This window comes from Bos grunniens, chromosome 24, assembly GCF_055505025.1.
Source record: "Bos grunniens cultivar Pamir isolate PY7600 chromosome 24, Bosgru_T2T1.0, whole genome shotgun sequence".
Lineage (NCBI taxonomy): Eukaryota > Metazoa > Chordata > Mammalia > Artiodactyla > Bovidae > Bos > Bos grunniens.
The window spans coordinates 62123963-62146554 of record NC_141188.1 but is presented as its reverse complement, the minus strand read 5'-3'; the positions used below and the strand labels follow the sequence as shown (position 1 = coordinate 62146554).

General features: G+C 45.0%; 1 protein-coding gene across 13 annotated transcripts in view; it reads left to right on the top strand.

Annotated features, from left to right (window-relative positions):
* Positions 1-21500, top strand: part of PIGN (phosphatidylinositol glycan anchor biosynthesis class N) — a 104380-nt gene extending 82880 nt beyond the window's left edge. For 11 of the 13 annotated variants that reach the window (XM_086373702.1, XM_086373705.1, XM_086373698.1 and 8 more), the window contains one exon: positions 21191-21500. In XM_086373702.1, the coding sequence (XP_086229828.1) occupies positions 21191-21314 (124 nt within the window). In that variant the 3' untranslated portion in view covers positions 21315-21500. Of the gene's footprint in view, positions 1-2110; positions 2669-21190 lie in introns of those variants that run through there. The other 2 variants (XM_086373709.1, XM_086373700.1) reach the window with 1 other exon arrangement.
* The last annotated feature ends 1092 nt before the right edge of the window (positions 21501-22592 follow it).

The window sequence follows — 22592 nt, the reverse complement described above, 5'->3', positions numbered from 1 at the left end:
TCCTGGAATCTTCAGTGTGGGGACATTTTAACACGGGATCCCTGTAACATCATTACTTCAAGTATAATCTGAACAAAAAGTCAGTATCCTCCTTATTGTCATTTGAACATCAAGGATGGCCACAGTCTGTTAAATTTCTTTTCTTTGAGGGGAAGAAAGTGAGGTTGATTCTTTTACCGGTCTGTTTTCAAATGCAGTCAGAGATAGAATACATTTCTATAGGTGAATTTTATTTCTTTAGTCGGTACTTGTTCAGCCAGGGGTTGTGCGGCTTGGACGAGCCCCCGGCTCCCGGTCCTCCCCTCGGTCCCCGCCTCTGAGGCCGCTCGGCGTGTCCGCCTGGTGTCTGCGGCCCGTCTGCCTCCCCCCGCAGTCAGCCACCGGGAGTCTCTCCCTCCCGGTGCGCCCGGCACAGAGAGGGGGCCCCGTAGGCCGTTGGTTTGGTCTCGTGAGCCTCTTAAGCCTGCAGCTTAGGGAAGTCCGAATGTGTCCTCCTCACCACCCTCTGACACCAGACTGGCCAGGCAGGTAGTGGTCAGAGCAGGGCTTTAACCCAGACTCCTGGGGCTGATCTGTTTCTCCCAGTCCAGCTGTGAGCCTGTCAGCAGCTGACTTGACGTGTCTAATCGTCTGTCTCTTGGAGTCGTTTTGAGTGAATTAACCCATGTAAAGCATTTAGCACAGTGCCTGGCATCACGTTCCCTCCAGTAAGTGGAAACCACTGTTATTGACATCACCCTGCAGTTGTGTCTCTTTATCTTTCCGACTGTTTCTTGTGTTGACACCCCTCTCCTTACTCGCTTCATAGTTTAAGTTTAGATACAGATCAGAATTTTGTTTGGAAAATATCCTGACAAAAGGTAACATTTTGATATGTGAGACTTTATATCTTATTTTTAATTGTAGCCAGATATACATAATACTGGAGAGGGAAATGGCAGCCCACTCCAGTATTCTTGCCTGGGAATTCCCACGGATAGAGGAGCCTGGTGGGCTACAGCCCATGGGGTCGCAAAGAGTCGGACACGCCTGAGCGACAGCAGGCACATTCGTAGTATAAAGTTTACCACCTTCGCCCTTGTTAAGTGCAGACTCCAGTAGCACTAAGTGCATTCACGTTGTTACCCAGCTGTCATTAACATCCACTCCATACCTGTTTCCTCTTGCAAACAACTCACTTCTTCACCTCCACCAGCCCTGGCAGCCATCCCCCTGTTTTTTGGTGGGAGGGACCTATATTGGTTTTGGCCCTTGGGAAGTGCCAAAGAATGAAGAGGACGTACTTCTCACGTGAAGACTGCTGCTGCTGCTAAGTCACTTCACTCGTGTCTGACTCTGTGTGACCCCATAGACGGCAGCCCATCAGGCTCCCTCGTCCCTGGGATTCTCCAGGCAAGAACACTGGAGTGGGTTGCCATTTCCTTCTCCAATGCATGAAAGTGAAAAGTGAAAGTGAAGTCGCTCAGTCGTGTCCGACTCCTAGCGACCCCATGGACTGCAGCCCACCAGGCTCCTCTAACCATGGGATTTTCCAGGCAAGAGTACTAGAGTGGGTGCCATTGCCTTCTCCTCACGTGAAGACAGGCACTTCTTCACAGCATCATGAATTTATGTTACACAAACTAAAGATCTGGTTTTCTCTAATTAGCTTGAGGTTTATCTTTACATGGCAGGTTTTTTTCTTCAAAGTACACATTTCACTGTTATTGTCAGTAATAACAAGCATAAAACACAAAGCATTTTTAAATATCCATGGTCTCAATTCAACCAGGCAGCACCAGTGAGTTGCTGGGGATGAGAAGCACATTCTGGAGCTCTTGGGGAGCTTAAGGGTGGAGGCAACCAGGTGAGAGCAGAGCTGTGGGATCCAAAGAACATTCGGGAAAGAAGGTCACCGAGATGTCACAGGGAGAGCGAGTAGGGAAAGACGTGAAGATGTGCATGGGGCTAAGCAGCAGCCACTGATGAGCTTGGCCAGGGGCGGCTCAGGGCTGATTTAACACTTATGTCTGCACTGAATCAGATTCATTGATGTCTGGGTGAGGACTGCAAGCCAAAGATAATCATTTTTCTCCTCTCTGCCAACTCTTCAATGAAATAACAAACCCAGCCAAAATGAAAGAGAATAGAAAAACGATCATCAGCAAATGCAAGTTCAACAGATTTCTGGAAGATGGATAATCCGAGAGAGGAAGCAGCAGCCCAGAGCCTCTTAGCAGTCCTGCCGAAGGCCGGGCACCCTGACGGCTCAGACAGTCGGACGGTGACGGGGTGCGTAGGAATGAGGAGGGGGGCCGGGGGTGACCTGACCATCTCTGTGTCCAGTGATGGAGCTGGCAGTCTGCCCACACCTCTGCTTCCCCCATCCCCGTGCAGAAAGGATCTCACTCTCGGGAGCACCTGAGGACAGCTGCAAAGAGACAGGGCGACCGCTGCGTCCAGGTGCTTCCCACTCCTGGGAAACCTGTCTCCACTCAAGCGCTTGGAGCTCCCTCTGCCCCCGGCCCAAAGGACAGAGACAGGCCCCTCTCCTGCTCATCCCAAAACACGACCTAGCGATTTTTATTACACACCCACAACTTACTGGCAACTGCCCTATTTGGGAGGTAGACTTAGAGAAAAACAAGACTTTCTTAAAAACCTAAATAAATGCCACCCTCTAATTGATATTTTGAATTGTACAGCAATTCTATTCCGAGCCGTCTACCCAAGAGAAGGGAAAAATAGGTCCACAGAAAGGCTTGTATGGGAATTTTCATAGTAGCTTTGTGGCTCAGATGGTAAAGAATCTGCCTGCAATGCAGGGGACCCTAGTTGGATCCCTGGGTCAGGAGGATCCCCTAGAGAAGGGAATGGCAACCAACTCCAGTATCATTGCCTGGAGAGTTCCATGGACAGAGAAGCTTGGTGGGCCACGTAGTTCACGGGGTTGTAAAGAGTCGGGCACAACTGAGTGACTAACACTTTATTAATAATCAAAATCTGGAAACCTCCCAGATGTTTATCAGCACTTGAATGGTAAACAAATTATGCTCTATGCATAAAATAGAAAACTTCTTATTAATAAAAAGAAATGAATGACTGGTGAACTCAACTACATGGATGAATTTCAGATATTTTATAATGAGTGAAAGAAACCTGGTGCATTAAGAGTACATATTGTAGTATTCCATTTATGTAAAATTCTAGGACAGACGGAAGTAGTCTGCAGTCAGAGAAAACCGATCAGTGGCTGTCTGGGCCTGGGAATTACGGTGAGCATGACTGTGAATGCGTGAGTGGGAACCTTGGAGTGATGGAAGTGTTCCGTGTCTTGAGCGTGCTGACAGATACGTGGGTGAATCATTTGTCAGTATGCATTTAACTGGATGCTTAAAATGGTTTCATTTTCTTGTATATAAATTATACCTCAAAGTTGATTCATAAGGAAAAACAGAACTAAAATAATTGCCTAAAATTGACATGAGTAGGGTATGGTATAAGTCAACCAAATCCTCCCTCTCTCCTAGCAGGAACTTAGTAAGAGATGTTTTAAATTGATGCATCAGTAGAGCAACATTAAGATACTGATTCATGCCACAGAGGCAACCACCAGCAGGTCTAAAACAGGAGGAGGTTAGAGTAGTTGCTTGAGAAGTGAGCAAGAGGAACGAGGCTGTCGCTTTTCAGTGGAGTCTTTCTCCATTATTTTGCTGTTTTAGTACTGCATGTATGACTCATATAAAAATGAAGGGAAAAGGCGTAAGTGGAATGGGAGGTCAGGAGGTAGTTCTCAGTCTTGACCACTCTCTTAAGCTTGCTTGGAAAGGGGAGGAGAAGGAGGGCAGTAACCACCTGGGAAAACCCAACCTCCTTTTGAGACTTTATTAGGGTTTCGTTTCACTCGTGAGCAGGTGTGAGGGATGATATCCCAGTTGGAAGGCATGAACCTCCCTGGATCTGATTGAAAGTACAAGTGTTAGCCTCTCAGTCACGTCTGATTCTCTGAGACCCCATGGACTCTAAGCACCAGGCTCCTCTCTCCATGGGATTTCCCAGGGAGGAGCGCTGGTGTGGGTAGCCACTCCTTCTCCAGGGGATCATCCCAACCCAGGGATTGAACCCAAGTCTCCGGAATTGCAGGCGGGTTCTTTACCACCTGAGCCCCCAGGGAAGCCTCTGTCTAAGTTGGAGCCCAGCATGCGGGCCCAAATAGAACAAGCTCGTTTCCAGAGCAGGGTAGTGACCCGTCCGCACAAGTCAGAACCAGGCTGCGTGTTGCAGCAGAATCACACCAGCCATTGGGTATTCGAGCTGTGGGCTTAGAGACAGACAGGCAGCTAGCTCAGAGGGCAGAGGTCCGTCTGTGCTCTGGAAAAGGCAGAGCGAGACGGAGGCTCACACTTGGGTGGGAGGCCCAGGACGCTGGGCACAGGCTCCCCCGTCACAGCTCTGCCAATGCTGGTATTACCACCGTGTTTACAGGATCCTCGGGTCTGTTAGTTCACGTGATCTTTATCTCGGCACTGTGACATAGACATTGTTTTCCACAGCAAGATATGCTCACTGCCTCATTTTACCCCGAGGACCTTGTGGCCCTGAAAGCCTGCAACTCGCTCGCATCACGGAGCCTGGGAAGAGTTGAACAGGTCAGGCAGCAGCTCTTGGGTCTCACGGCTGTGTATCCCCACTGTCCTTCACTGCGTCTCCCTGGAGAGAATTGCCCCAAGTCCTTGTTTTGTAATTCTGATAACCTATTCGGAAAAGTGGCTTTGTGTCTAATCCTATATTTGTGATTGTTGCAAACTTTTGAATAATATAAATTTAGGATCTACAGGAGAAAGAGATACTGATTAGAAGGGAGTGAGCCAAGAGTTAGGGCGTCTTCAGCCAGAAAAGAACTGTTTGGGGCCAGGAGCCTTTGTTAAAGGTACAGAGCAGAGTCATTTCCTCGAAGAGAAAACGCTGAGACACAGGGAGTGAGGCAGGAGGTGGCTTTCTGCTAGGAGAGGCTGTCGCGGGGCAGACAGGGTGCCAACAGGTGCCACATACCCGGGCACACACCGCCAACCAAATGGCTGGCACAGTGGCTTCTTGTTTATGTCAGAAGAGGCAGCAGATAGTGAGGCTCACATCCCTGTTTGAGAGGAAAACCTTCTACATAGAGAAGGCTCTCTTTCTAGGGGAGTTGAAAGAGTTAAAGACACGCCACAGTATCGCGGTGACCCTGAAATTCTGAGGCTTTGCGTATGCTCTAGAAGGACTTCTGCTGGGGCTACAGAGTCAAGAGCAAATTCAGGAACATCGTGATGAAGCAAGATACCCCTAAGCAAGGCCCCGAACAGGAAGTCTCCTGAGCTTCGCCACCTTTGCCGACCTTGGTTACCTTCTACTCAGTATTCCACTTGAGATTTCTTTTCAGCATTGGATCCCAGAATTCAGGACCTTTTCCCCCTTTACCGACTGACTTAGTCTTCCCTGCTTTCATTCAACGAGTACTTACTGAGCAAGGACTCCTCGCCTGTCTGTCCAGTTACAGGCGTCCCAGCCTCGTGCTCACACCCGTCTCCTGGCAGTGCCTCGTGGACCCTTCAACGAGTACTTACTGAGCAAGGACTCCTGGCCTGTCTGTCCAGTTACAGGCGTCCCAGCCTCGTGCTCACACCCGTCTCCCGGCAGTGCCTCGTGGACCCTTCAACGAGTACTTACTGAGCAAGGACTCCTGGCCTGTCTGTCCAGTTACAGGCGTCCCAGCCTCGTGCTCACACCCGTCTCCTGGCAGTGCCTCGTGGACCCTTCAACGAGTACTTACTGAGCAAGGACTCCTGGCCTGTCTGTCCAGTTACAGGCGTCCCAGCCTCGTGCTCACACCCGTCTCCCGGCAGTGCCTCGTGGACCCTTCAACGAGTACTTACTGAGCGAGGACTCCTGGCCTGTCTGTCCAGTTACAGGCGTCCCAGCCTCGTGCTCACACCCGTCTCCCGGCAGTGCCTCGTGGACCCTTCAACGAGTACTTACTGAGCGAGGACTCCTGGCCTGTCTGTCCAGTTACAGGCGTCCCAGCCTCGTGCTCACACCCGTCTCCCGGCAGTGCCTCGTGGACCCCGTTCCTTTCAACACGGTTGTTCCCGTCTCCTTTCTGTCACCCGCAGTCTTTCGTCTAAGACTTAATTGGCAGAATGTTCCCCTCAACACACACCCCGCAAATTACCTTCTTTTCTTCCTCTCTCATAATATACTGTTTCATCAAAAAAAAAAAAAAAAGGAAGGAAGAAAAGGTGAGGGCTGTGGAGGAGGCAGGAAAGAAGGGAGGGAGGGAAAGAGAGAGGGGAAGGAAAAGAAGCCCCTTTTGAGCATCTTGTTTTCCATCTCCTGGCATCAGCCTCAGCCCTTAATCCACTCTGGAAGTCCTGTATTCTTTGTCCCAAAGCTACTTTCTCTCTTTCCCAGACTTTTATGTTGCTTATTTAAAGATAGTCACCATTTTTCTCTGGAAAATTCTGGAGTGTCTTTCTTTAGAAATGTTCAGTACAACTGGTTTAAGGAATTTGATGCAATCACCATTCTAGGGTCCCTGAAACTTCCCAGAAACCATTTAGAGTATTGCATTGTTCTGCCATAGAAAAAAACTTATACCCAAACCTAGGGGAAAGCCAGATTAAATTAAGTAGCAAGTGAGGAAAGTGAAAGATTACTGATTATTGAGAAAGGTATTAAATTGATATAATGTGTATATTAGTAGCTCAGTAATGTCTGACTCTTTGCAAACCCCATGGGCTGTAGCCCTCCAGGCTCCTCTTTCCATGGGATTCTCCAGGCAAGAATATTGGAGTGGGTTGCCGTTCGCTTCTCCAGGGGATCTTCCTGACCCAGGGGTCGAGCCCAGGTCTCCTGCACTGGCAGGCGGATTCTTACCACTGAGTATTTAAATGTCACTTACTGTACACAGTGTATTTGGAGTTGTACATGTTATTTCATTACTTTCATGGCAATGATATGAGGAAAGTATAATTATTTCTGTCTTACAGAGGAGGAAACCAGCTCTGAAACACTTTAGCAATAACATGGCATACCGAGGTTCCATTTTTTTGTATGTGTATACATTTAATATACAGATCATTTCTTGAGAAGAAATTATGTAGTGAGCACTCTCACCATCCATAAAGCATTCCCAGATGTTATCAAGGACCCAAGACAAATGGCATTGCCTCCTCCAGACTTGGTGATGCCCCACCTCTAGAGACAGATGACTGCATCAGAGTGTTTTGTAGGGAATTCAGGCACTGAGTGTGAGATTCTGTGTAACATATAACGGATATTCCAGCCCTGGAAGCATCTGGCCCCTGCTGTCAGGTTGTAAGACAAAATCACTGTGATACCAGGCAGCGTGTGGTTAAGGGCTTGGTGAGTACAGAGCAGAGGCCGCTTCGCTTCCAGCCTCGGTGACCGAGAACACGTTGTGCAAGGTCGGCATATGGGCTGAACCCCGAGTGAAGAGTGTAATTTCAGCTGGGAACTTAGAGGCTGGGGAAGATAGAATGGATGTGGGCAAAGCAGAGGCGTAAAAAGCCCGACGCCCTCGTATCTGCAGTGTGATAATTAGAATTTCAGAAACCATTGGTTTTGGATAAAGAAATTTCTAGCAAATAGCTTTTGAGAACCTTAATTTGGAGAACTTTGAATACAAAACTACAGTGTACATTCTGTTGGCAAACAAGTGAGGGGCCGTGTACTTTGCTTGTGCTGGAGCTGTAACATTGTAGATGTTGCTTACACAAGTGAATCATTGCCTAAGCGTTAGGAATCTTGACTGCCTCTTTCATGCAAGTGCATTCCATGGAGTGAACAGTGAGGCGGATGTGTGTCTGGAGACGAGGCACTGACCACACCCGCACCACCGGGGTGATGACAGCACTGTCCCTGGGGCTTCCTGGTGTCATGTCCCTAACGTTCAGGCTTCGATTCACTTTGACCCTCTGAAGTTCTTCTGTGCTCCCAGGCACAGTTTTTTCCAGCTCCCTCTAAGGTCAGTCTTCCCAGGCTGCCGTGATGCTGCAGGGCCCCTCACCACGTCAGAGTACTTTGCAAAAATGCACTGTCAGCTTCTACTATCCTTTCCCTTGATAATTATAAAATTTGCCTAGAAAAAAATTATAGTAATATATATATAACATAAAAATCCCACCTTAATCATTTTAAAGTGTACAGTTCAGCTCAGTTCAGTTGCTCAGTCGTGTCCGACTCTTTGCAATCCCATGGGCTGCAGCACTCCAGGCCTCCCTGTCCATCACCAACTCCTGGAATTTACTCCAACTCATGTCCATTGAGTCGGTGATGCCATCCAACCATCTCATCCTCTGTCGTCCCCTTCTCCTCCTGCCCTCAATCTTTCCCAGCATCAGGGTCTTTTCCAGTGAGTCAATTTTTCACATCAGGTGGCCAAAGTATTGGAGTTTCAACTTGAGCATCAGTCCTTCCAGTGAATATTCAGGACTGATCTCCTTTAGGATGGACTGGTTGGCTCTCCTTGCAGTCCAAGAGACTCTCTAGAATCTTCTCCAACATCACAGTTCAAAAGCATCAATTCTTCAGCGCTCAGCTTTCTTTATGGTCCAACTCTCACATCCATACATGACTACTGGAAAAACCATAGCTTTGACTAGATGGACCTTTGTTGGCAAGTAATGTTTTTGCTTTTTAATATGCTGTCTAGGTTAGTCGTAACTTTTTTTCCAAGGAGCAATCATCTTTTAATTTCATGGCTGCAATCACCATCTGCAGTGATTTTGGAGCCCAGAAAGATAGTCTGTCACTGTTTCCACTGTTTCCCCATCTATTTGCCATGAAGTGATGAGACCGGATGCCATGATCTTTGTTTTCTGAATGTTGAGCTTTAAGCCAAGTTTTTCACTCTCCTCTTTCACTTTCATCAGGAGGCTCTTTAGTTCTTCTTCCCTTTCTGCCATAAGGGTGGTGTCATCTGCATATCTGCTGCTGCTGCTAAGTCACTTCAGTCGTGTCCGACTCTGTGCGACTCCATAGATGGCAGCCCACCAGGCCCCGCCGTCCCTGGGATTCTCCAGGCAAGAATACTGGAGTGGGTTGCCATTTCCTTCTCCAGTGCATGCAGGCATGCAAGCTGAGTTGCTTTAGTCATGTCTGATTCTATGCGACCCTATGGACAGCAGCCCACCAGGTTCCTCTGTCCACAGGATTCTCTAGGCAAGAATACTGGAGTGGGTTGCCATTGCCTTCCACATATCTGAGGTTATTGATATTTCTCCTGGCAATCTTGATTCCACTTTGTGCTTCATCCAGCCCAGCGTTTCTCATGAGGTACTCTGCATATAAGTTAAATAGGAAGGCTGACAATATACAGCCTTGATGTACTTCCTTCCCGATATGGAGCCAGTCTGTTGTTCTATGTCCAGTTGTAACTGTTGCTTCCTGACCTGCATACAGATTTCTCATGAGGCAGGTCAGATGGTCTGGTATTCCCATCTGTTGAAGAATTTTCCACAGTTTGTTGTGATCTGCACAGTCAAAGGCTTTCGCATAGTCAATAAAGCAGAAGTAAATGTTTTTCTGGAACTCTTGCTTTTTCAATGATCCAAAGGATGTTGGCAATTTGACCTCTGGTTCCTCTGCCTTTTCTAAAACCAGCTTGAACGTCTGGAAGTTCACAGTTCACATACTATTGAAGCCTAACCTGGAGAATTTTGAGCATTACTCTGCTAGCATGTGAGATGAGTGCAATTGTGCGGCAGTTTGAGCATTCTTTGGCATTGCCTTTCTTTGGAATTGGGATGAAACGTGACCTTTTCCAGTCCTGTGGCCACTACTGAGTTTTCCAAATTTGCTGGCATATTGAGTGCAGCACTTTCAGAGTCATCTTTTAGGATATGAAATAGTTCAGCTGGAACTCTTATCACCTCCACTAGCTTTGTTTGTAGTAATGCCTCCTAAGACCCACTTGACTTTGCATTCCAGGATATCTGGCCCTAGGTGAGTGATCACACCATCGTGATTATCTGGGTCATGAAGATCTTTTTTGTACAGTTTTTCTGTGTATTCTTGCCACATCTTCTTAATATCTTCTGCTTCTGTTAGGTCCCTACCATTTCTGTCCTTTATTGTGCTCATCTTTGCATGAAATATTCCCTTGATATCTCTAATTTTCTTGAAGAGATCTGTATTCTTTCCCATTCTATTGTTTTCCTCTCTTTGCATTGATCACAGAGGAACGCTTTCTTATCTCTCCTTGCTATTCTTTGGGACTCTGCATTCAAATGGGTGTATCTTTCCTTTTCTCCGTTGCCTTTTGCTTCTCTTCTATTCACAGCTATTTGTAAGGCCTCCTCAGGCAACCATTTTGCCTTGCACATCCTTTTCTTGGGGATGGTCTTGATCCCTGCCTCCTGTACAGTGTCACGGACCTCCAACCATAGTTCCTCATGCACTCTGCTATTAGATCTAGTCCCTTGAATCTCACTTCATTGTATAATTATAAGGGATTTGATTTAGGTCATATCTGAATGGTCTAGTGGTTTTCTCCACTTTCTTCAATTTCAGTCTGAATTTGGCAATAAGGAGTTCATAATCTGAGCCACAGTCAGCTCCTGGTCTTGTTTTTGCTGACTGTATAAAGCCTCTCCATCTTTGGCTGCAAAGAATATAATCAATTTGATTTCGGTGTTGACCATCTGGTGATGTCCATGTGTAGAGTCTTCTCTTGTGTTGTTGGAAGAAGGTGTTTGCTATGACCAGTGTGTTCTCTTGGCAAAACTCTGTTAGCCTTTGCTCTGCTTCATTCTGTACTCCGAGGCCAAATTTGCCTGTTACTCCAGGTATTTCTTGACTTCCTACTTTTGCATTCCAGTCCCCTATAATGAAGAGGACATCTTTTTTGGGTGTTAGTTCTATAAGGTCTTGTAGGTCTTCATAGAACCATTCAACTTCAGCTTCTTCAGCATTACTGGTTGGGGCATAGACTTGGATTACTATGATATTGAATGGTTTGCCTTGGAAACGAACAGAGATCATTCTGTCGTTTTTGAGATTGCATCCAAGTACTGCATTTCGGACTTTTGTTGACCATGATGGCTACTCCATGTCTTCTAAGGGATTCCTGCCCAACAGTAGTAGATATAATGGTCATCTGAATTAAATTCACCCATTCCATTCCATCTTAGTTCACTGAGTCCTAAAATGTCTATGTTCCCTCTAGCCATCTCCTGTTTGACCACTTCCAATTTGCCTTGATTCATGGACCTGACATTCCAGGTTCCTGTGCAATATTGCTCTTTACAGCATTGGACCCTGCTTCCATCACCAGTCACATCCACAACTGGGTGTTGTTTTTGCTTTGGCTCCATCCGTTCATTCTTTCTGGAGTTATTTCTCCACTGATCTCCAGTAGCATATTGGACACCTACTGACCTGAGGAGTTCATCTTTCAGTGTCCTATCTTTTTGCCTTTTCATACTGTTCATGGGGTTCTCAAGGCAAGAATACTGAAGTGGTTTGCCATTCCCTTCTCCAGTGGACCACATTTTGTCTGTATTCTCCACCATGACCCACCTGTCTTGGGTGGCCCTACATGGCATGGCTCATAGATTCATTGAGTTAGACAAGGCTGTGGTGCATGTGATCAGATTGGCTGGTTTTCTGTGATTGTGGTTTTCAGTCTGTCTGCACTCTGATACTGAAGGATAAGAGGCTTATGGAAGCTTTCTGATGGGAGAGACTGAGGGGGAAACTGGGTCTTGCTCTGATGGGGGGGCCATGCTCAGTAAATCTTTAGTCCTATTCTCTGTTGATGGATGGGGCTGTGTTCCCTCCCTTTTATTTGACCTGGGGCCAAACTTTGGTGAATGTAATAAAGATCATGGCGACCTCCTTCTAAAGGTCCCATGTAGGCACCGCTACACTCAGTGCCCCCAGCCCTGCAGCAGGCCACCACCGACCACGCCTCCGCCAGAGACTCCTGGACACTCCTGGGCAAGTCTGGGTCAGTCCCGTGTGGGGTCACTGCTCCTTTCTCCTGGGTCCTGGTGCACAAGGTTCTGTTGTGCCCTCCAAGAGTCTGTTTCCCAGTCCTCTGCAAGTTCTGGCGGCTCTATGATGGGTTAATGGCGACCTCCTCCAAGAGGGCTTGTGCCAGGCCCAGGTCTGCTGCACCCAGAGCCCCTGCCCCTGCGGGAGCCCACTGCCAGCCCGGACCTCCGCAGGAGATGCTCGCACACAGTTCTGGCTCAGTCTCTGTGGGTCCCTGGGTCCTGGTGCACACAGGGTTTGTTTGAGCCCTGTGAGCGTCTCTGGTGGGAATGGGGTTTGATTCTAAACACAGTTTCACCCCCTGCTTCTGTCTTGCCGCGCCTTCTCCTCCTCCCTTGGACGTGGGGCATCTCTTCACAGCCGCTGCAGCGCCTACTGTCTTGCTGGGGCTTATAGTGTACAGTTCAGTTTTATTAAGTGATTTCACATTGTTGTACAGCTGATCTCCAGAACTTTCTCATCTTGCATAACTGAAACTCTGTACCAATATCTCCCCATTTTCCCTTCCCCTCAGCCCCTGGAATCCACTATCTACTATCTATCTCTCTGAATTTGGCTACTCTAGGTACCTCATGTAAGTGAAATCACACAATATTTGTCCTTCTGTAACTGGCTCATTTCACTTAGCATAATGTCCTCAAGCTTCATCCATGTTGGGGCACAGATCAGAATTCCCTTCCTTTTGAAGGCTGAATAATATTCCATTGAATGTGTATATCACATGCTGTCCATTCCTCCATCTGTGGGCACCTAGGTTGTGCCACCTTTGGCCGCTGTGCACAAGGCTGCTGCAAGATGGGTGTTCATTTTATCCATTCAAGTCTCTGTTTCAGTTCCTTGAGATACATGCCCAGAAATGAGACCGCCAGATCATACGGTGGTTATATTTTCACTGTTTTGAGAAGCTGCTGGCGTGATTTTCGTAGCAGTTGTACCAGTTTATTGCTATCGATAGTGCAGAAGATTCGCCAACTCTTCTTCTCTTTTTTTGACAGTAGCCACCCTGACGGATGTGAAGTGCATCTTATTGTTTTGATTTGCTTTTCCCCATTATTACTGACGTTGAGCAGTTTTCATGTGCTTGTTGGCTATTTGTGTGTCTTTCCTAAGGAAATGTCTGGTCAAGTCCTTTGCCCATTTTTAAATAGAGTTATTTTTGTTGTTGTTGAGTGGCGGAGTTCTTTATGTATGTTAGACTTTAACCTCTTATCAGATAAGATGACTTGCAGGTATTTTCTGCCATTCTGTAAGTTGCTTTTTGACTTTGTTGATTATGTCCTTTGCACAGAAGTTTTAAATTTTGATGTAGTCTAATCTATCTTTATTTTTGTTACCTATGCTTGCTTGGTTTTAAAACAGGCTTTGAGCCATTGCAAAACTCCAATTTAATATCTAGCGTGATGTTCTTCTTGGCATGTGTGTGGTACCTCTGGGCCTATTCCTTGTATTCCTTTACACAACCATCATGGGAATAAAGTGTTCATCAGAGCACAAAATAATAGCAAAAAAGAGACTGCAGAGGCATAAAACACACAGTGAGCATCATTCAAACCAAGGGAAACAGAACGGGGCCTTAGCACTCCTAGCCTGTGATGCACCAACAGCCCCTCACTGAGAGCCCCTCAACCATGAGAAAAGGATGTTAACTCCATGTGCCAGCCCTATACTTATGATAAATAGGAAAATAATACATAGTTAATTGATGCTACATAGGGTAAAAACTATGCTGTAGAAATATTTTGTAGTAACAGTATTCTCTAAAGGCAGCTGCCCTGCACATACAGTAACCCCGGTTTACCTGGCGCAGTCCTGGCTCATGCCATTTGTTCCATGTAATCATTACATCCTCATCTATACAACATTAAAAACCCAGAGTGCATGGAAGAGGCTAAAGGCACGGCCAGGTACGAAGCCTGCTAAACCTCAGTTTATCTCAGTCTCAGCGCTTCATCCTCACCGGTCTAACTCCCCTAGGTTAAATGGGATGCTTGCTCTGAGAGACGATTTCAGAGCTCAGTTCTATTCATCAGACTGAGGGCACTGAACTAACCTACGTAAATTCCCTGAATCCTCTGCCGGTCATTCCTCCTCGCTCTGCTCTGCTTGTCTTCTTTGTCTATTATTGTATTGTACAAAAGATTCCCACTTAAGAAAGGAAGATAATGAGGGGTGGGGAGATGGAAGAGGTTGGGATGGAGAAACAAAATGAACTCTGAGTTAGTAGAATTGGGCTTCCTAAACGGAATTGCCCAGTTGATGCTGCACAGTGAGGTTTTTGTTGCTGCTGCTGCTTCTGTTGGTGAGTTAGGACTCTAAAATCTTCCTTTCACATCCTGTATGGCAGTAATGGTATATAGAGCCGCAGGGAACCACGTGATATAGGTCTAAGGGGCGGAAGTGGTTCATGTGTCTTCATATACATCTAATTGATTGGCAGGAAAGGACTTGGATAGTGGGGGAAAATACACTTTAAGACTTCAAAGTTAAGCACCACATAACAAGGTTCATATATCAAGACTTCATTATGCTACTTTCCCTGCATTTTATTTGTGAGAACGTTGGTCTTAGTTTCAGCTTTCTAATTATTCCTCTGAATATGCATTCGAAAAGCCAAGCTGCTCCTTGTCACGTTGCAGATGTTGTTAGACTCACTGGCGGAGCTTCCCTAGTGGGAGCTTGGGTCATTCGAACTGTGCTCCTGTGGTGCTTCGCCTTGGTGACAAATCTTACTTCTAAAGCCCTTTGTATCAGTGACACAGCTAATAAGTCCAGCCACTCCCTGCCTGTTATTCTCAGGGATGGAATGTTGTCCTTCTGTCCTCTCTACTTTATTGCTCTTTAAATGTATAAATGGTGAGAGTCTGTCCCAGAATTTGAGGAGGACTCGAATGCAGTACACGAATACAGCCTGTGTATCTGCAGTGTCTGTAGTATCGTTTGGGCACTGCAGCAGGCTTTCAAAATGGGCTGGAGAGATTCTTCAGCCGTTAGTTCCAGGTTAGTAATGGTTTCTTTAAAAATAAAGACCGAATCGCTAGGGCATGAGGCAGGATATCTGTTTATAAATGTAGTTCAATATGTTTGAAGTGCATCTTTGGAGTAGATCTTAGCAGAATTAAATTGAGACTCTTAAAGGAATACACTCCAGTCAGTAGGATCAACTGAAACAATCAGTGTAAATTCAGTGGTTTTCTGGAGAACCTTCTGGCATTGGGTGTTTTTTTCTTTTAACAGCCATATGAAAAATATCCTACCCAGGCTATGAAACTGAGTGGGGCCAACCGAGCTATAATTTCGTATTTTCTTGATTTAATATTTTACACTGTTTCTTCACTTATGGCAGGCCATAAACTTTACAGAGTATTGCCTTTATTTTGCATTCTGAGAGAAGTAGTATTTTTTTGAACTAGAGAAAAAGTGCTATTGAGGGAGCTTTCATAACTATAAAAGCATATTTAAATGTATGTTCTAAACGCACTTGTACGAGGCGCATCATCATCCCCATCAGTCGGCGCTTTAGTTTGACAGCAGGATTCATCTGGACTCTCTCCTCCAAGCGCTCTTGTTACACGTCACCACAATATAAATGACAGCTACAGCGTCGTTTCTCCTTGTATGAAAACTTATCATTAAGTTCAGTGATATTTTAATATCCTCCTAAATGTAATTAATAAGCACCATAAAATCTCTTTACTCTTGACAGTGAACATTAAGCTTTATTAAAATTAATGAGTCTCCACCTGTGTCTTCCCAGTACATCTGACAGATAGGACCAGCTTCGATTGCCCATTATCCTAATTGAGAAGAATCATCAACCTTTCATCACCCATTGTGTGGGTTGAACAGACCTGCCTGGTGATTCTGTACCCTTACACCTTGCCCCTCCACCGTCTCATATGATGCACACCTTGAGAAAAAGTGAAAGTGAAGTCGCTCAGTTGTGTCCGATTCTTTGCGAGCCCGTGGAGTGTAGCCTACCAGGCTCCTCCGTCCATGGGATTCTCCAGGCAAGAATACTGGAGTGGGCTGCCATTTCCTTCTTCAGGGGTTAGAACTGCGGATTTAAATGACAGAACAGTCAAGAGGAGAGAGTGGGAACAGCTGAACTCATTTCAGATAGAAATTTGATGCTCCTTTAAGTCTGCTACGCTGTGGTGGCTCCCAGACTTGATGGAAGCTATCACAAACTGAATACCTTGGACTCAGTCGCATGGAGACTATGAGACAACGAGCTTCACACCTGTTCCCTGCCGACTGTGTTAGCTTAAACGAGCCAAGAATCCGTGATTTCAGGCCATTTCAGGTCGAGGAGATAGGTGATGTGTGGAAAACCCTTTAGAGATAGATTGTCACTCAGATTGAGGCGGGGTCACCTGCCTTCTGGTTTTACAAAACTTACTTTGTTCAGAGATCAAGTCATTTAATATTTTAAAGATTTTAAAAAATATTAGAAGTGATAAAAGGCCTAAAAGTGATAGCAGAATTTAATGGAAAAAAAATCATCTGCTGTAATATAATCTTTTTGTTTTTATGGCTTTATGGAGGTATAATTTATATATCATAAATTCCATCCATTTTAAAGTTTTAAACGATTTAAATTACTTCAGTGACTTTCAGCAGATAGATGAATTTGTGCAACCATCACTACCATCAAGTTTTTTCATCTTTCCGTCACCCAGAAAACTCCTCCATGCCTGATTCTGGTCTATCCAGTTCCCATGCCGAGCCCCAGGAAACCGCCAGGCTGCTCTCTGTCTCCACAGGTTCGCCTGCTCTGGGCATTTCGAGAAATGGAGTCGGATGACATGTAGTCTTTTATGTCGGGCTTCTTTGAGTCAGTGTGACGTTTCTGGCATTCCCCTGTGTTGCAGCATGTCAGTATTTTGTTCCCTTTCACCGCTGAGCGGTGTTCCACCGTGTGGATGGGCCACACCCTGTACACACTTCTGGAGTGTACTCTCGGTATAACCTCATGGCGTTCCTCTCGTCCGTCTGCCTCCTGACCTCCTTGCCTGCTCTCCCCATGGAACATGGCCTCCCCAGGGAACCAGGGTCAGTCTGGGCTGCCTGGATTTGGTCCTTGAGGCTGTAACCTGGGCACTTTACACTCCCTCTCTCCCTCCTCTCACCGCTGACTCCAAACTCCAGTCCCTGGGTTGGGGAGTGAGCCTTCTTACATAACATGAACAAGTTATGACCGTTACATCCAGCTTATTGGGTTGAGGATTTTGATCTCAGAATCCATTGAAGATTTTGAAATGTCCTGTGAGGAACAGAAATGGGATAGAGGAGGTATCTGTGGAAATTATGAGCTCAGCCTAGGAGTGCTGTGTCTAAGCCTACCATAATTTGTAGTCGTCTCATAAAAAGAAATGTGTCATAAGCTCATTGTAGAAAATACTGAAAGCACATAGAAAAAATAAGAAGTCAACTGTAATTCAGCCCCAGAGTCCAACAGATTGATATATATCGTTTTAGATTTAATTTATATGCAAATGTATTCAGGGTTGGGTTTTTTTTTTAAGTTGACTTTCTATGAAAGTCACGTTTCCCGATGTCATCAAATAGTTTTGAAAATTTGAACACTGTTATGATGAGAAGGATACAAGGAGAAAGATGGTAGGGAGAGAGTTCAGAAAGACAGGTGATATCACTTACGGTTTAGACTGAGGTCACTGTAAGGAATTAGGAATTTATTCTAAGTGAGGCAAAGCATTAGACTCTGCAGGGACGTATTTGATACGCTTTACACTTTAACGCAACACTCTGGCCACAGGATGGAGAACCCATTGAGGGGCCAAGAAAGGGAAGAGGTCGATTACTTAAGAGGCTCAGCTAGAGATGATGCCCTTGAACTAGGGCAGCGATTCAGAACGGTGGCAAGAGGCTAGATTGACAAAGTATCCCGAAAGAGAGGCGAGTGGAATCTGTTAACGGACTGGATGTGCTGGAAGAAAACGATGAGAGTTAGGACTGACTCCTGCCCCATCCCAGCAGCGTGAGTGTAGACCTGTGTGCTCCAACTCGGCCTTTGCAGAGCAGGCGGAAGCAGAGCTGCCTTTTTCTGTGCTGTCTGGCTGAAATGGAGCAGCTAGTGTCTGAAAGTTTTCCATCTTTGGGGGCCGCCCCTTTCCTTATCCATCCGTGACTGGAGAGAGTAGGCTTTTGTTACCACGTTGGGTTGTTTGGGGTTCTTAGTCTATGAACACTGGCTTTTCTGGTTGGCCAGTTTCTGCCAGCAAGAAGAAAATCCAGCAAATTCAACCACCGTGTCATTCCCTGGGTCCCAAGGTTCCTGACCCATCTGTCGTCTTTCCACTGTTCAGTCTCCTTAGGTTTCTTTTATACACAGCATCCAGAGGTTTTAGCTGCACTTGGCAGGAGGAATAGGGGAAAATACACCTACTCCATCTCCCGGAAAAGGAAAGTTTTCTGATTTTTTTTTGTTCGTTTGAAAGTTTCTAGTGTTCTAATACCATGTTTTCTGGGCACCTCTGTGCTGTGATGAGCTTGAATTGCTCCCCTTTGGAAGACACGTAAACTAAGATCAGTCAACCAGTTACCAACTTCTGTGTGATAAAATTTCAGCATAACTCACATAATTTTAGTAACATAATATTGTCTATTTTGGCATGAGGTTTTTAAGAGTATTCTGTTAAAATGAATATCTCGATCATTTTGTTCCCAGGAGGGCTCTATAGAATGAGAAATGTCATCATTTTCATTTTTAAATAGATAATTATTGGTGATTTATGTCCACTGTGGCTACTAAAGTTGGAAAATGGCTTTGTGAAATCTGCATAATTAAGTGGTAGATAAGATCTATATCATATCCATTCCATGTTAAAAATATACCAAAACACATATATGCAAACACACACACACATAAATTTAAGCAGGAAAGAAGTCCACGTCCAATATTCTGTTCCATTATTTTTACAATGAAAACAAACATTTCAAAAATCTTGCCTTAATGCTAGTATTTGTCTAGCAATTAAAGATCCAATTGTATTGTTTTCTTTTTAGGTCAGAAGCCTACCCTAGTCCAGAACCAGATTTCTGACATAACTAGTTCTCATTCTTATTTTTTAATTAGCCAGTTCTTTTTTTCTATTTCAAATTTACTTTATAAGATTAACCAGTTAATCTAGAGAAAGATTCTAAATAAGAATGCCCTAACCAGTGCCATTCCAAAGAAAATATTATCAAACTATAAATCTTCATAATTGGAGATTCTTACTTAAAAGCTTATAATACCAAAAATAAATAAAATAAATCTGCTTAGCGTAGAGGCTCTTCTTTTCTGGCCTGAGGGCCTTACCCATTATGGGTGAGCACCCTGAAGCTTTGCCTCAGTTGGTATAGAGCCCGCAACTTGGCATTTGGGGAGCTGCCCACCCGCTGGACCAGAGTTATTGGGGGAGTGGGAGGGTGGACTGCCAGCCTCTTTTCCCTTTTCCTTATTAGTCTCCACATCCCTCTAGGTGATTGCCCTATTTTACATTCACCCAGCAGTCACTTTCCCAGATATTCTTAAGACAAGTTCCCTGGGGCCTGCCCTGGGGGCCATCCTTGCGAAGCAGCTTGTTGAAGGGTGTAACTCTCAGTTCAGTTCAGTCGCTCAGTCGTGTCCAACTCTTTGCGACCCCATGGACCGTAGCATGCCAGGCCTTCCTGTCCATCACCAACTCCCGGAGCCTGCTCAAACTCATGTCCATCTAGTCAGTGATGCCATCCAACCATCTCATCCTCTGTCGTCCCCTTCTCCTCCTGCCCTCAATCTTTCCAGTGAGTCAGTTCTTCGCATCAGGTGGCCAAAGTATTGGAGTTTCAGCTTCAGCATCAGTCCTTCCAATGAACAATCAGGACTGATTTCCTTTAGAATGGACTGGTTGGATCTCCTTGCAGTCCAAGGGACTCTCAAGAGTCTTCTCCAATACCACAGTTCAAAGCATCAATTCTTCGGTGCTCAGTTTTTCTTTATGGTCCAACCCTGGTCCAACCCAGGGATTGAACCCAGGTTTCCCGCATTGCAGGTGGATTCTTTACCAGCTGAGCCGCCAGGGAAGCCGGATATAAGTTTATTATGAAGTTAGATCCTTCAGTGTAACTCTGATAGGCCTAGTACATAAGTAACTTGCCAGTGTCATCCGAAGCTCAGCTTGGCATTCACTGTGGGAGACCTCTGCTCTATTGCACGTTTGTCAGATCTATGTCCTCAATTTCTTTCCATGTTTGCAAATTGATTATCAAGCCGTGGACAATGTAGTATGGTGCTTAAAAAGAAAAACTGAACATTTACTATTGCTGATAGATGGGAGCTGGGATTGAGTAATTCTAACAGTGTTCTTTTTCCAGAAGTCTGGCACGCAGTGGTTTGACTCAGATTAGCAGAGAGATGTGTCCTTTTTGTTTTGTTTAGACTCTTTGACTAAAACTTCCACTTCACTGACTTTGAGTTTGAGTAACATCTTTCTTTCTTTCTCTGTGGCCTGTATTTTTGTCAAAGTATGGAATGCCATGCTCTAAAATACCATATTACTGAATCTGGGGACATCTTGGGGAGTCTGTGGCTGTGATTCAGAGGATATGAGAATTATAAGGGGAAAGTTACATTTATTTTGTAGAAGCTAGATGTTTAAACTCAGTTTCTAATGGTGACAGAGACACGGGCACTGCTAATACCAGCTTCACGTCAGGTTATAGTTGTCGGAGCTGTCTCAAAATGTTACTTACTTTCATTACTACTTCTGCAACAAATTCATTCTTTTTAACATTTTGATTCTATTTAAAAAGCATTCATATCCTTTATAATTTATGTATTTTGTATATGCAGTTGGCCTTTGAACAACATGGATTTGAACTGCATGGGTCCGCTTATATGTGGATTTTTTTTTTAGATAGTAAATGCTGCAGTACTAATGATCTGTGGTTGGCTGAGGGCAAAGAGACCAAACCACAGATACTTAGGAACCTAGGATGCTCAGGGCCAACTATAAAGTTGTAGATCGATTTTCAACTGCTCAGAAGCTTGGCACCCCTAATCCCTGAGTTGTTCAAGGATCACCTGTACGTTTAGAAATGTTAGCGGAGTCTTATGCTCTTCCTCTTGAGTGTTCTGTCCACCTGTAACATGTTTCTTTTTCTCCTGCAGCATCAGCCACTACGTGATTGTCATGTCCATGACCATCTTTATGGTGTTTCTCAACTGCCTAGCTCAGATGCTCACGACAAGGAAACTCAGTCTGTGTGGCAGACCCAAAAGCCACGTCATATAAAGTTGCCAAAGCCATCTTTCAGCATCCAGGGGCTGTTTCTCGTTCTCCTTTTCAACTAAAGTCTTGTCAAGGATTCATTAAGAAGATGGAAATCAACGTGTAGCACATTCTGCATGTATAAGGAAATTACATGTGGAATTCTGAATTTACAGGTTATCTGGAATAAAAGAGCTTCCATTTTCTTGAGGTTTGGCGTGCGTGAAATGGTGGTTACACCTGTGGAAAAGCCTCGTAAGGCATTCTCCATTTTCATTTTTCCCTCTGGTTGGAAGCTCTTCTTCTCACTGATGTTTCAGAGCAGCCATAGCAATCTCCAGCCCCCACTGTACAGCTTCCTGTGTAACATGCTCCTGAGGGGGCAGTGCTGATCACATCCGGAATCAGTGCACTGGCTGAACTTGAAGGAAATCACCAGGCGGCCCCATAAATATCCATCAGCTCTCAGCACTGGTTTTGCAAGTAGTTCTAACAACTCAACAGCACTAGAAAAACAATCAGGATGTGGAGAAAAATGTTTGCAGGTGTTTTTTAATTGTAAGACTTAATAACTTTAATTTCCGTAGCTTTTATTATGCATTGTTCCAACAGAAATCTTTGATTAATTTATTTTCGGGGTGCACTGCACGGCACGCGGGGTCTCGCCCAACCAGGGGTTGAACCTGTGCCGTCCACGCACTGGAAGCGTGGAGCCTTAACTTCTGTACCTCCAGGGAAAAGCCCCTGGCAGAGTCTTTAATCAGTGGTTAAACTTGCTGGCACTGTCATAAGAATCCATGTTGAAGCTGCTTTTCTTTCAGGTTGTGCCACAGGCCCAAAGCCTTCTTATTAAATTTTAATTTCTATTTATAAACTAACTGTAATGGACAAAACATCTTGAGAGTAATTTTTACTTGGATTTTTCTTGAAGTGACCTTTACATATCACTGTGGAGTTGGGTGTTTGCCCATAATGTGCCAGGAGAGTCTGGCTGATGCTAGGCTTTCTTGGTCTGAGTCCCATTAAAAAAAAAATAATTGATTTTAAATTAAGTTATAGCATCACTAATTCACATTAATGATGAGGAAAAGCCCTCTACAGATTAGTAGATTTTTCAAATTGGCAGGTGAGTGAAGAAATATAATTTAGGAGATTCAAAAATCAGCTTGGCAAACTGCTTTCTTAATGCCTATTTATGACGAAGTATAAATAGTATTGTGATAGTATTTCATGGTATAACAGCAAAAGCATACAGTAGTACAAAAAAAAAAAAGATGTGCTGATGTCAATATGAGATATCGT